We start from the raw sequence: 15923 nt of genomic DNA on the forward strand, positions 1-15923 counted from the left end.
AATCTCAAAAACAACAGAATGATCTCTGTTTGTTTCCAAGGCAAACCATTCAATATCACAGTAATCCAAGTCTATGCCCGAACCAGTAATGCTGAAGAAGCTGAAGTTGAACGGGTCTATGAAAACCTACAAGACCTTTTACAACTAACACTCCAAAAAGATGTCCTTTTCATTACAGGGGACTGGAATGCTAAAGTAGGAAGTCAAGAAACACCTGGGGTGACAGGTAAATTCGGCCTTGGAATACACAATGAAGCAGGGCAAAGGCTAATCGAGTTTTGCCAAGAGAAAGCACTAGTCATAGCAAACACCCTCTTCCAACAACACAAGAGAAGACTTTACACATGGACATCACCAGATGGTCAGCACCAAAATCAGATTGATTATATTCTCGCAGCCAAAGATGGAGAAGCTCTATACAGTCAGCAAAAACAAGACCAGGAGCTGACTGTGGCTCAGATCATGAACTTTGCCAAATTCAGACTTAAACTGAAGAAAGTAGGGAAAACCACTAGACCATTCAGGTATGACCTAAATCAAATCCCTTATGATTATACAGTGGAAGTGAGAAATAGATTTAAGGGACTAGATCTGATAGATAGAGTGCCTGATGAACTATGGACGGAGGTTCATGACATTGTACAGGAGACAGGGATGAAAACCATCCCCATGGAAAAGAAATGCAAAAAAGCAAAATGGCTGTCTGGGGAGGCCTTACAAATAGCTGTGAAAAGAAGAGAAGCAAAAAGTAAAGGGGAAAAGGAAAGATATAAGCATCTGAATGCAGAGTTCCAAAGAATAGCAAGGAGATAAGAAAGCCTTCCTCAGTGATCAGTGTAAAGAAATAGAGGAAAACAACAGAATGGGAAAGACTAGAGATCTCTTCAAGAAAATGAGAGATACCAAGCGAACGTTTCATGCAAAGATGGGCTTGATAAAGGACAGAAATGGTATGGACCTAACAGAAGCAGAAGATAGTAAGCAGAGGTGGCAAGAACATACAGAAGAACAGGACAAAAAAGATCTTCATGACCAAGATAATCACGATGGTGTGATCACTCACCTAGAGCCAGACATCCTGGAATGTGAAGTCAAGTGGGCCTTAGAAAGCATCACTATGAACAAAGCTAGTGGAGGTGATGGAATTCCAGTGGAGCTATTTCAAATGCTGAAAGATGATGCTGTGAAAGTGCTGCACTCAATATGCCAGCAAATTTGGAAAACTCAGCAGTGGCCACAGGACTGGAAAAGGTCAGTTTTCATTCCAATCCCAAAGAAAGACAATGCCAATGAATGCTCAAACTACCATGCAATTGCACTCATCTCACACGCTAGTAAAGTAATGCTCAAAATTCTCCAAGCCAGGCTTCAGCAATACCTGAACCATGAACTTCCTGATGTTCAAGCTGGTTTTCGAAAAGGTAGAGGAACCAGAGATCAAATTGCCAACATCTGCTGGATCATGGAAAAAGCAAGAAAGTTCCAGAAAAACATCTATTTCTGCTTTATTGATTCTGCCAAAGCCTTTGACTGTGTGGATCACAATAAACTGTGGAAAATTCTGAAAGAGATGGGAATACCAGACCACCTGACCTGTCTCTTGAGAAACCTATATGCAGGTCAGGAAGCCACAGTTAGACCTGGACATGGAACAACAGACTGGTTCCAAATAGGAAAAGGAGTATGTCAAGGCTGTATATTGTCACCCTGCTTATTGAACTTATATGCAGAGTACATCATGAGAAACACTGGAAGATTTCTCATGCTGGAAGAAGCACAAGCTGGAATCAAGATTGCTGGGAGAAATATCAATAACCTCAGATATGAAGATGACACCACCCTTATGGCAGAAAGTGAAGAGGAACTAAAAAGCCTCTTGATGAAACTGAAAGTGGAGATTTAAAAAGTTGGCTTAAAGCTCAACATTCAGAAAACAAAGATCATGGCATCCGGTCCCATCACTTCATGGGAAATAGATGGAGAGACAGTGGAAACAGTGGCAGACTTTATATTTGGGGCTCCAAAATCACTGCAGATGGTGACTGCAGCCATGAAATAAAAAGACACTTACTCCTTGGAAGAAAAGTTATGACCAACCTAGACAGCATATTCAAAAGCAGAGACATTACTTTGCCAACAAAGGTCCGTCTAGTCAAGGCTATGGTTTTTCCTGTGGTCATGTATGGATGTGAGAGTAGGACTGTGAAGAAAGCTGAGTGCCGGAGAACTGATGCTTTTGAACTGTGTTGTTGGAGAAGACTCTGCAAGGAGATCCAACCAGTCCGTTCTAAAGACTGGAAAACCAATACTAATACCATGGAGACACCTACAGGGTCAAGTGGAGGTAACGCTATCATCATAGACCAACACAAACCACAGCTGTGGAAGAGAACCCACTTGACAGGAGCTGTGGCCACCAAAAATGAAACCACTGCCGGTAACACACTGGAGGGAATGGGGGAAATAAACACCGTGACATTCTCTGCTTTCCTTTCTTCCTCAACTCTCTTAATCTCCTGCTGGTGCACCTACAATCCAAATCCAACCCCCAAGCCAGAGGGCAAAGAAGCCCAGGTCATGTAGTCCACAGAGGTCAGCCTCCAGAAGGCAAAACAGAGACCAGAGGAGAATGATTCCAGGGTGGGTAAAAGAATGAATAACCAGCACAATATGGAAACAAAGACCACTATAACGGAACAGAAATCACAAATTCAGGACACAATCCCTTTCCCAGGAGCAAGAAGTTCAAAAAAGATGGTCACTGAAAGATGAGAATAAAAAGAAAAACTTTATTAGAAGACAATTCTTTTTCTATAGGTTTAGTAATAACTTATGAGTTTCTTTGTTATCAACTATTTAACTTTAAACCTCAAAGGAGACATGACCTCATTATTCTTAGGTTTTCTAATTCAACTCTGCACATTGAAGCATTAAGATATGTTATGATAATAATTTAACAATTTTAAAGATCCTTAAAACCATTAAGTAATGACCATCTGAATAATAAAACACTATCACTGAAAAAGAAAATTTTATCCCTCAAAGCTTTAGCAAATACAATTGAAAAGTGGATATCTATATTTTTATGTCACTTTTATACACCTTGATTTTACAGTGACAAACAATGAAATACTAATGCTTTTGGAAAAAGTTTAAATAAAAACAAAGAAAGTTAAAAATAGGTAACAGCAAATCTCACTCAGTTTCTAACAGTTCACCAACAGAAATCTGCAGATTCATAATGTGAAATGGGCCTTGATCATATCTTTCTGGTTTTATAAGGACAACAAACTTCTCTGAACTTAAGCATTTCCTAAAGAACTTATTTGTCAAATATGCTTGCTTCCTTTAGAAAAACAGTCTTGCAGCCATTTTAAGGTATAAGGAATTGAATTTTCCATGCTTTTTTGAAAAATATAATTGAGTCAGAAAGCAACTAAATAATTTGAGGCTGACGGTATGCCAAAAGCAAACTGAGGTAGAGAAGTGAAAGTACCTAAGTCAAAGCTACTATAGCACAAATAATGGCACACACACACACAAATTAAGGAAGCAGAAATCATGGAGAGCATTCATTAGTAACAAATGCTTTTTGCTTGATACCAAAATATGCCTACCCGATATACAATCTTTAGAGTTCTCTATCATATTAAGTGGGCTGATACTAAAACCAAAGCGTTTTACTGAAGCACTCATCTGGAGAGTATGCACCCTGTGGTAGGAAATGAAGGAGAAACCAGACTGGAAAGCAGCAGTGAGGAATATGCACTGTTACAGCCTGTGTCCTACATAACCTTTTGAATACATGACCTTTAAGTTGCTGAAGGTTGCCTCAGAATTTGGCTCGGTTTGATGGAAACATCTGTTCCCCTTGCAGGTATACTGTATGGACTTTCTTCTCAGTTGGATCCAGAACACAGCAAGTGAGCCCTTGTCTGTCCAATCACACAGACACCAACACTTGTAAATCAAGTTCGGGTAGGACAACAGCAGGTCCACAGTCCGTCACCCTTTCGCAGCCAGCTAGGCCAACTGACTGCTGTGAGAACTGCTCTTATCATGTCATCAAATCAAAACATGTTGAGATGAGGGACTATAAGAGGCATCTGCAGAATTCCCAAAATGTAGTGACTTTGGAACACTGACAGATGCATCTGTCATTTTATACCTTCAACTAACCTGATGTCCACTGGCCCGACACAGAAAAGCTGTCCAGGATCGATTCCAATTCTTTCACGTTATTTTCACATGTCTCCACTAGAAAAGCCTGGTGCTTCTTAGCCTTTTAATTAAGAAAAAAAATTACACATAATAAGGTCATGCATTGTAAGAGTTGCAGATTTTTTGTGTGAATACATAAAACACAATTAAGTATAAATGAGCTAATAATTACTCCATTCAAATCAATTATTAATAAACCTCTATCTTAACCATTTCTTGTACTTAGCTTAATGCAACAGTGTGTAAGCTCTCAATAACAATTGACTGAGGCCTCAGGGCCTGGCACTATTCTCAATAGTCTAACACAGCAATTCTTTCTATCATCACAACAAATCTATGAGGGAAGGGCCATTATTATCTCATTTTACAGATAAGGAAATGGAGACACAGAGAAATTGAGGAAAATTTTAAAAGATTATACTTGCAGTCATGTAGCAAATTGCCAGATAGTGGTCAAAAGTGCATGCAGTATGACAAATTAGAAGGAACTGTAGCAGACTACTCAAGAGCTGATGGCAGCTTAGATCAGGGTCTTGGCAGAGAAAAGGGGATGTGGGAGCATAAGCACTGAAGGGTGTTGGAGGGGTGCATACTTAGAAGACAGAATGGCCAGCCTTGGTATCACTGCCTTGGGTTAGACCACAGTGACTGGATTGGGTTGGATGCCATTGGACTGGATTCAGCTGGACTGGAGGAGGAAATGCTCAGATAAAATGAGTAGTAAAGCCTGATCCCAAGGTTTCAGACTAGAACTGGGTGGACTTCAGCAGCTGAGCAAGAGCCATGGAAGCAGAGGTGGCCTTATTTTGGCTGTTTCTATTTATTTCACTTGTTTGTTTCTGGTGGGTAATGTTAATCGTAAATTCTGTTTAGATCATATTCCAGTAAAGCACTTTTAAAAGACTCCCAGCACCAGTAAACTACCTGGCAAATAACTGACCCTAAATATATTTTAATTAAAAAATAATAAATAAAGTAAAAACTATCAGAGGCAGCTGGATGCAGTGGTGTAAAGCTCAGAAGAGAGGTCAAACATTCTCCCTTGAGAATCATCTAGGGATGTGAAGCTTGCCGTGACAGTGTCTGACAGGAAGCGAAAAGAGTCTAGGATAAAGCCTAAGGAACCCAGGAATTTAATACTTGGAAAAGAAAAAGGCAGCAAATAAGACTGGAAAAGGAGGAAGAAAAACAGAAGAAGATAAAGTCATGAAAACCAAAATAAAAGAACATTTCAAGGATAGAGTTATGTCCAGTGTCACAGGATATTCAAGAAAAACAGAGACTAACATGTTCCATGTTCACTGGACATGGAAGTCATCGGTGACTGTGATGAAGTCTGCTGTAACTTCATATTAGAATGGGTCAAAGAATGAATAAGCCTACAATTTTTTTTGTCTTAGTGACATATAAGAAATAGAAACAGGAAGTACAGACAAAACACTTTTGGTAAAAAGAGAAGGAGAGATAAAGAAAAAGGGCAGTAGTTGGAAACAAGAGTGGGATTGGAGAAGAGTTTAGTAATTGAGAAAAAGCATATTTAAAATCTGATGATACAGAGGCACCAGTGAGGCATGCTTACAGCAACAGAAGAAATGGGAGAATAGATATTATAGGACAAAATTCATCATTATAAGACACAAAACTAACAATCCTTTCTTTGGACATCAGTTCAATTATCACTTTTTTGGAAAAGCTATCTTTTACTCCTTGATTGTGTCAATTAACCCTACTAGATTCTTCTCAGCACTTATCAGAGTTATGATTCCACATTTATTTGAGAGGTCTTTTGTTAATGTCTATCTCATTGAAAACAAGCTCCATGAAAGGAGGAAATATCGTCTTTTATTTTTTGTCCTTATCAATGTATCCCACAGAAGCAGACAATACTGAGCATATACAATAAGCGTTAAATATCATATTTAACATGCTAAAGCATGCTATCAACAGAACACTGTTAAATCAATTAGGGTTAATCAATAAAGACTTCAAATAGAAAAAGGAAGTTCTATTACACTGATCTACTAATATGGAAAGATCTCTAAGCAATACTGTTGAGTTAAAAACAAAAGAGGAGGTAGAAAATAAATGTTCTACAATGAAATGGAAACAGTGGAAACAGTGGCTGATTTTATTTTTCTGGGCTCCAAAATCACTGCAGATGGTGATTGCAGCCATGAAATTAAAAGACACTTACTCCTTGGAAGGAAAGTTATGACCAACCTAGATAGCATATTAAAAAGCAGAGGCATTACTCTGTCAACAAAGGTCCATCTAGTCAAGGCTAAGGTTTTTCCAGTAGTCATGTATGGACGTGAGAGTTGGACTGTGAAGAAAGCTGAGCGCCGAGGAATTGATGCTTTTGAACTGTGGTGTTGGAGAAGACTCTTGAGAGTCCAAGGAGATCCAACCAGTCCATTCTCAAGGAGATCAGTATCAGTCCTGGGTGTTCATTGGAAGCACTGATACTGAAGCTGAAACTCCAATACTTAGGACACCTCATGCGAAGAGTTGACTCATTGGAAAAGACCCTGATGCTGGGAGGGATTGGGGGCAAGAGGAGAAGGGGACGACAGAGGATGAGATGGCTGGATGGCATCACCGACTCGATGGACATGGGTTTGGGTGGACTCCAGGAGTTGGACAGGAAGGCCTGGCGTGTTGTGATTCATGGGGTTGCAAAGAGTTGGACACAACTGAGTGACAGAACTGAACTGAACTGAACAATAAAATACTTGATTCAATGTCTGACTGAAAGCCCCGTGAATTGAGATATAAAACCAAACCAACAAAAACAAAACAAACCCAAACTTCAAGTTTTCTCTATTAGCATACCATTAGGAACATGCTTTTTAATGCTGTCATATTATAGAAATATTATTATATAATTTTATATATGATAAAATTATATTTTGTATAATAAAAATGATTTATGTTAAATACATATTAAATATATTCAATTCTAAATTCAAATGGGATTCAAGTATACATACTATTATACAACTTATTTTTCCATTCACAGTATGTTTTTAACATCCTTTCCGCATCATATTTCTTCAGTTGCATAGCATTCCATTGTTTAGATGAATTAGCTTATCCATTGTATCATTAATGAATTTAACCAGTCCCCTACTGCGAAGATTTATAGGTTATTTGCATTTTTCCTATTAATGACAATACTATAATATAAATCCTTACATGTATACTTGTACATCTTAGAATACATTCAAGCATATCTACTCAGTAAACTCCTAGAAATAGATTTGATGAGTAAACAGTATGTACAGCTATTTTCAGACAATTGTTACCAAACTGCTTTCTAAAGTCCTACTGGTATAAATTACCATGAAAAGTGTAAGTATTTACTTTCCCATACCTTTACAAGCTAAGCATCATCAACTTCTTTTACTGTCCATTTCTTTAATTTTAAATAAGATTAACCATCTTTTCATATCTTTATCAGTAGCTTGTATTTCTTCTTCTGTGAACTGCCTTTTCATGTGTTCATTTCTATATTACACTGTACACATTTTACTTAGTGATTTATTACGGTCCTTTGTAAATTACGAAAATGACTGCTTTGTCACACACATTGCAAATCATTACTGCCAATTTGTCATTTGCCTTTTGACTATATTCTTAGAAACAAAATGTTCCAACTTCTCCAAGTTTTCTAAAACTTGTTGTCTAGTTTTTAAATTGCAGTCATGTGAATGAGTATGAAGAGTCATCTCATTGTTGTTTTGATTTGCATATCCCCGACTAATGATTTTTGAACATTTTTTAACATACTTACTGACCATTTGTACATCTTCTTTGAAGAAATCTCCATTTAAACCTTTAGCATATTTTTCATTGTTATTTCTCTATTATTCTGAATACAAGTTCTTTATCAATCACTTGATTTGCAAAAATTTTCTAGCACTTTGTGACTGTATTTTTACCTTCTATCTTCTGAAGCACAGAAGTATTTAATTTCAGTGAAGTACAATGCATCTATTTTTTGTCACTTGAGCTTTTGCTGTGGCTCCTAAGAAAGCACAGCCTAAGATTTTTGTAGTCTTAGCTACTCTATTTGGGCCTATGAACCATTTAACTTTTGTGCAGGGTCCAAATTCACTCTTTAGCTTCTGGATACCCAGTTCTTTCACCACCATTTGTTGAAAAACGCTATTCTTTCTCCCACTGAATTAACTTGGCACCCTTTTCAAAAACAATTAAACATAATTATGAGTTTATTTCTGGATTCTCAATTCTTTTCCATTGATATACATGTCTACCTTATGGCAATATCACACTGTCTTGACTATTATAGCTTTCTTCAGTTCAGTCACTCAGTCATGTTCGACCCTTTGTGACTCCATGGACTGTGTCACCCTAGGCTTCCCTGCCCATCACCAACTCCCAGAGCTTGCTCAAACTTATGTCCATCGAGTCGGTGATGCCATCCAACCATCTCATTCTCGTCGTCCCCTTCTCTGTCTGCCCTCAATCTTTCCAAGCATCAGGGTCTTTTCTAATGAGTCGGCTCTTCGCATCAGGTGGCCAAAGTACTGGAGTTTCAGCTTCAGCATCAGTCCTTCCAATGAATATTCAGGATTGATTTCCTTTAGGATTGACTGGTTTGATCTCCTTTCAGTTCAAGGGACTCTCAAGAGTCTTCTCCAACACCACAGTTCAAAAGCATCAATTCTGTGCTCAGCTTTCTTTATAGTCCAACTCTCACATCCATACATGACTACCAGAAAAACCATAGCTTTGACTAGATGGACCTTTGTCGGCAAAGTAGTATCTCCACATTTTAATATGTTGTAATGGCACCCCACTCCAGTACTCTTGCCTGGAAAATCCCATGGACGGAGGAGCCTGGTGGGCTGTAGTCCATGTGGTCACTGAGAGTTGGACACGACTCAGTGACTTCACTTTCACTTTTCACTCTCATGCATTGGAGAAGGAAATGGCAACCCACTTTAGTGTTCTTGCCTGGAGAATCCCAGGGACGGCGGAGCCTGGTGGGCTGCCGTCTATGGGGTCGCACGGAGTCGGACACGACTGAAGCGACTTAGCAGCAGCAGCAGCAGGTTGGTCATAGCTTTTCTTCCAAGGAGCAAGCATCTTTTAATTTTGTGGCTGCAGTGATTTTGGAGGCCAAGAAAATAAAGTCTTTCACTGTTTCCATTGTTTCCCCATCTATTTGCCATGAAGGGACCAGATGCCATGATCTTAGTTTTCTGAATGTTGAGTTTTACGCCAACTTTTTCACTCTCCTCTTTTACTTTCATCAAGAGGCTCTTTAATTCTTCTTTGCCATAAGGGTGGTGGTGTCTGCGTATGTGAGGTTATTGATATTTTTCCTGGCAATCTTGATTCCAGCTTGTGCTTCATCCAGCCCAGTAGATGTTTTATCCAGAATTCTTTTGCTTTTTCTACGATCCAATGGCTGTTGGCAATTTGATCTTTGGTTCCTCTGCCTTTTCTAAGTCCAGAATGAACATCTGGAAGTTCTCAGGTTACATAATGCTGAAGCCTAGCTTGGAGAATTAGGAGTATTACTTTGCTAGCATGTGAGATGAGTGCAATTGTGCAGTGGTTTGAATATTCTTTGGCATTGCCTTTCTTTGGGATTGGAATGAAAACTGACCTTTTACGGTCCTGTGGCAACTGCTGAGTTTTCCAAATCTGTTGGCATATTGAGCATAGCACTTTAACAGCAGAGCTTTATAGTAAGCTTTACAATTGGGAAATGCTACTTCTTCAACTTTATTCTTCTTTTACAAGATTATTTTGGCTATTCTAGTGCTTTCAAGTAATCAAATTTATCAATAATTTGCCTTGGGACTTCTAGATTTTATGTCATATATTCCTTACTCCAAGATTATAAAACACTTAAATTCCTTTATTTCTACTTTTTGATCTTCCTCTTTTATGACTCCTTAATCAATTTAGAATTTGATATAAGAAATAAGGCAGGGACTCAGTTATACTGTTTCCTTTTATGTACAGTCAGTTATTTCAAATCTATCAGATTATCTATTTTATAAGCTGGTTTGGCATACTATGATACTGTGATTTATAATAAGGAAGACATACTGAACCTATTCTAGGTCTCTTAAATTTCCATATGAATTTTTGAATCAGGGTGTCACTATATGCAAAAGGCCAGCTGAGAATTTGATAGAGACTGCATTGAATGTATATATTGAGGAACATTATTATCTTAACAATAATAATATTAACTCTTATGATCCTTGCAATTTTGCTAAACTTGTTTGTTAGTTCTAATAGCTGTGTGTGAATTCCTTATAATTTTCTAATTTTTAAAAATTGTGTACATATTTAGTCACTAAACCCAAATCTACAACTCTTCTACAATAAATAAAGCTTGTGACTCAAGAAAAAAAAAAACTACATGATTTGCAAAGAGTTTATTTCTCTCTTTCCAAAATTAATGACTTTTATTTTTCTTGCCTTGTTGCTCTGGCTGGAACCACCAGTACAATGTTAGCTAGACATGGTAACAGTATACATCCTTACCTTGTTCCCGATCTTAAAAAGAAAGCAGCCTTTCACTATCAACCTTGATGTTGGTTATAGGTTTTTCACAAATGCCCTTTCTCAGTTGAGGAAGTTCCTTTCTTGTTATTCTATTTATAATTAGCACTATTCTAATTTTCTATAGAGATATCTGGCTAATAGTCTCATAATATAGCCAATATAAACTTTATTACATCTAATAGGTTTATGAGCCAGATTATGATTGAAAATTTTTCCTTTTCATTGCTTTTTATTGAAGCAGAGTTGATTTACAAAATTGTGTTAATTTCAGGTACACAGCAAAGTGTCCTTTTTTTTTATATCTGACAGATTTTTTCCTAATAAATTGTTTTGGTTTTATAAATCAAGCCTTCATTCTTCATTCATATTGAGAAAATAGCTGGAACTTTTTAAAAGTGTGGACTACACTTATATTTAAATTTTGTTCTCAAAGCTGTTAGTTCTCTTAATAGACTTTTGATAAGCAGGAAATTTCTAGAATAAAAACACAATCTATCAGCTAAAAAAAACTGCTAGGTTGAAAACAAAATGCCAAACCAATATAAAAGACTAAGTTTCTAATTTTTGATTAATATGTTTCATTGTATGACATAAAAAGGAAATTGAGGTTAAATGTTAAATTGTTGACTCAACAAATTCTGCAATTCTTAACATTCAATCAAGTTTAAAAGACAAAACTGTAGGATAAAAGAACTCCCTTCTTTTTTTTTTGCCTCGGACATAAGTCACAAGAACTCACTTCTTTTTACCTTAGAATAATTTGCATAAAGAGCTTTATTACTGTAGAAATAGAAGTCCCTTACTGCTATGTTTGGGCTAACCAGATGATATTAAGATGAACATACTGATCACTCACCATGAACCCAGGACTACTTTAGATGTCATGATGAATTTAAAACCAGTACAGAAAAGGGACTAAAAATATCAAAATATTCAAAGAAAATGCAAAAAAATTTCTGACTGGAAGATCTTAATGTATTATAAAACAGGAGTCAGCAGAAAGAACAATGAGCTGACAAAGAGTTATGTTATATTTTCACCTTGGTACACAGTATTTCACACACTGCTAAAGTAAATGAATTTCTGGCTTAATCTAACATGTCATTCTATCATCTTATCTTTCTTTGAGCCTATAAAAACTCATCCCTCACTTCTGCTAATATGCATGAATATCATAAATAGACATGTATGTAAATAAAAATTTCTAATATAAACTTGTGAAAATATTAAAAAGCATATACATATATTTATATCTAGAAATTGGACAAATGAGTGCTGCTGATCTGCAACAGAAAAGTTGACTCAAACCATAAATAACAATAAAAACAATTAAGGGGTGCTAATAATAAGGTTTAAAATTATAGAAAAAACAAATAGGTAAAAAAATAAATATTTTATTTAGTCACTAGATTTGTTTAGATTAATGAAATTGGTTTTTTAAAAACAGGTCAAACTTTTATAGCAGTAACACATAATGCTTATCATTTTTGAATGGTTTTGAATTCAAGTAAGCTTTTAAATCAGTTTAAATATATTTTAAGCCATTATAAAGGAATTCTGAGTAAAAACAGAGGAGTATCAGAACCTACAACTGACATCACATACTTATGCTTCACCTTTTCATCTTATCTTCCACTTAGTTTGACAGAGGCAGTCCATTTGTAAGGATTCCAGGAGAGCCTGCTCAGCTAAACTGAATTTGATACGGTTAGCTTTCATCATCATGACCATCTGCAGCTTCTCCTTGATCATAATGACAGTAACTAACCTCTCTTACTTCTTCATAAAACAGTTTACTCTTTCTTTCCCAATGTGAGCATTCTATGATCCAACTGCTTATGCCATATGATGAAATGTCACCTTCCCTTACACAGCTACACAATTAATTTATGCCACCATCCAATCTGAATATAGGCTTTGACATATAAACATCTCCTTCTCTCTCTCTCCCTCTGTCTCTCTTTCTCTCTCTTTCAGACACACACATACACAATACCATTTTATTTCTTCCAAGACTAAAAATGAGGTTTGAATTTTCAAAATTTAGGATTTTTATATTAATAAATATCAGAAAACTTAAAGAAAAAGCTTTATGCCTACATCACAAATTTAGAAAGACAGCCATACAATATACATTTAAATATACAAACACATACACATTAGATAAATACAACTTAACAGTATTAAAACTTTAAGGACCACTAAGAGAGCCATGTTTATATTAGCAAAAACAATTCTCATATATAAATACTATTCTGTTGTGGGTGAAAAGCAGGAATCAAGTTTTTCATAAAAATTCAGAATAGAATATTTATTAGATCATTAGTTTTGAATGCCTCCTGCAAAATCAGAAGCATGTTTCCTAAAGCAAACCTAACAGATCATTTGATGCAAAAATATTATCAAGAAACACTAACTTTACCTCAAAGCACAGCAATCAAAGCACTTTCCAAAATCCTATCTAACGCCAGCAATCATTATTATTATATAATCAGTCAAGCCCCCAAAGTATAGGGAAAAAATATATACTTGACCATTTTCAATCACAAGTTCTTTAGAGAATAAAATATTCTTTGAGCAAAACCTCATGAGAACTAGAATTCCCTTTTCAATATATGGTCTTCTCCTAGAGCTGTAACTAAATATTACTGAGTGGCAGAAAAGCAAATCTCAAGAAATGATGGACTCAAAAATATTTCATTGTAGAAAGCACAAAGCAAATCCTAATAATGCCAATTTGGAAATGATAGCTCCCCTGCTCAAGAGAAGCAGATATAAAAACTCACAGTAATGACTATAAGACCCAACTGGATCTACTGAGCCTCTGGTGGGCTTTAATAAGCATCAGCACTAAGCAGCTTAAACTAGAAATTCAGTTTTATTTAGTAGCTGATTAAATCATTATTAAATTCAAAGAATTTAAAATTAATAGTTCGATTTTAATCAAAACTTTTTAAAGTCAAACTCAATAGTGTACAACACATAGCATCTAGGGATTTTGCTAAATCCCTAGATGTCCTATGCTGAAATTCTATTAATACTATGACATTAAGAACAATAATAATATATTACTCATTTGTTAATCATATCTTCTAAATCCATAAATTGAATAGGAGAAATTTCACGAACATAAAAGCACAATTAATGTTGGCTGTATTCCTTAAATACCAAGAGAAGACTCAACAAACCCAGTTTGAACTTTTCCAAAATTACATTCTATATTTAATTTTTATCTTTTGTAACAGGGGAGCTATCACTTTGCAACCAGTTTATTGACTCTGTGTTTATCCTGACCTAGATGACCTCAATGGCTTCTTTCAGTTCTGAAAGGCTAAGCGACCTTCGGTTATGCAATTGTTATTTTTAAGTCTCAAAACTTCCTAAAGTCTTTGCATATTATAACAACACCTTGGTCTTACTAGTAAACCTATAGAAGAAAATGGCTTTAATTTTCTCTTACAATGCAACAGAGAAAATAAAGACCAAGACTTGAATAATGGCCATGAATGTGAGCTAAACTAGAAAACAAGCTGTTAGCTCAAAGGGAGAGAAAAATTACCTGTAGTTAATTTATACTTCCCATCTATATTCTATAAAAGCTGAAACTATTATGTTCGAAAGAAATTTAACTGTAGGAAAGACACACTAGGGTACGCAGGATCACAGAATGTCATTAAAACAAAATTTTATTCCCAAAGGCAAAAAGTAAAAGCCTCCTCTTGTGTCATTCTCTCTTCAGTCAAAAACAATTATGAACTCAAAACAAAAATAACAGACTTTGAGGACACAGAACAAAAAAACTCCATTTTTATGGTTTAAAATTTTTAATTTGATAGATATCTCTTTAGAGAGAAATTTGTAAGATTACCCTCCCAACTCAAAGGCTACTGACCTACTAAAAAATTAAAGGAAATAAAGATATATGTACCCAAAAATAAATTTATGAAAAGCAATAGATGAATTTTTTATTAAAAAGAAAATACTGTACTTACTGTTTAAAGTAATAGCATATTCATTAAGAAGCTTCACTGGTCACTCAGATGGTAAAGAATCTGCCTGCAATGCAGGAGACCCAGGTTCGATCCCTGGGTTAGGAAGACACCCTTGGAAAGGGAATGGCTACCCACTCCAGTATTCTTGCCTGGAGAATTCCATGGACAGACTTCTTTATTAAAAAGAAAACACTGCACTTAGTATTCAAAGTAACAGTGTTTTCAATAAGTAAATTTTAATTAAATATTTTTTAAATTTCATATTATGGTCAAGTAAAGAGACAGAAAGCAACTGTTCTAATAAGAATAAACAGAACAAGCTAAAAGATAAAGCTAATAATGCATGCTAAGTCACTTTAGTCATGTCTGAGTTTTTGTGACCCCAGGGACCATAGCCCACCAGGCACCTCTGTCCATGGGATTCACTAGGCAAGAATACTGGAGTGGACTGCCATTCCCTCTTCCAGGCCATCTTCCCTACCCAGGGACTGATCCCACGTCTCTTATGTCTCCTGCAATGGCACGTTGGTTCTTTACCACTAGCACCACCTGGGAAATCAAAAAAAAAAAAAACGCGATGGAAGAAAATAAGACATAAAGCTAAGGCTTTAAGAGAGATGAAGAAACAGAGAGGAACATATGAATAGTTAGGCTGAACCATATGAACTGTCAATCACTTAAGCTGCACTTGAATCTGTTTCTGAACATCCCATTGGCTCTTCTACTAGTCAGAACAACAGTGTTTTACAGGTTGAGTGTCAAGGGTTAAAACAAGCAAACGGAGGTTGTGAACGAGCTGCAACTCACCTTTTTTTCAGACCATCCACCAAACTGCGAAAGTTAAAAAGTAAATACCTGTTGGCACCAAGTAAATTATTTGTAATCACAAAGCATCCTGAGCTCAGCGGTGAATTCAGCCAGTCTTCTTTTATCTTCCGCCTTGTCACTGGAGTGCTAGAAGACCAGAGTCAGGAGGATGCACACCAACTTATACTGGTGACTAGGTCTTCACCACTGCATTCCCAGTGACAACTCTCTTTCCAAACTATTTGATTACAGTATCTAATAAGTAAGCACAGCAAGACTAAGACTCAGCTCAGTGACTCTAACAAGTTTCTCTCCACCATGATTCACCTTCCAGAACCAGGAGTGAAGAGG

The 15923-nt window shown here is 36.3% G+C and overlaps 1 protein-coding gene across 1 annotated transcript in view; it reads right to left on the reverse strand.

The window, feature by feature from the left end:
- The window catches only part of CCDC171 (coiled-coil domain containing 171), a 321044-nt gene that overhangs the window by 231160 nt on the left and 73961 nt on the right, over positions 1-15923 (reverse strand). The window contains exon 10 of the mRNA XM_052645254.1: positions 4180-4282. Within this exon, the coding sequence (XP_052501214.1) occupies positions 4180-4282 (103 nt within the window). The remainder of the gene's footprint in view (positions 1-4179; positions 4283-15923) is intronic.

The sequence above is a fragment of the Budorcas taxicolor genome, chromosome 8 (assembly GCF_023091745.1).
Source record: "Budorcas taxicolor isolate Tak-1 chromosome 8, Takin1.1, whole genome shotgun sequence".
Classification (NCBI taxonomy): domain Eukaryota; kingdom Metazoa; phylum Chordata; class Mammalia; order Artiodactyla; family Bovidae; genus Budorcas; species Budorcas taxicolor.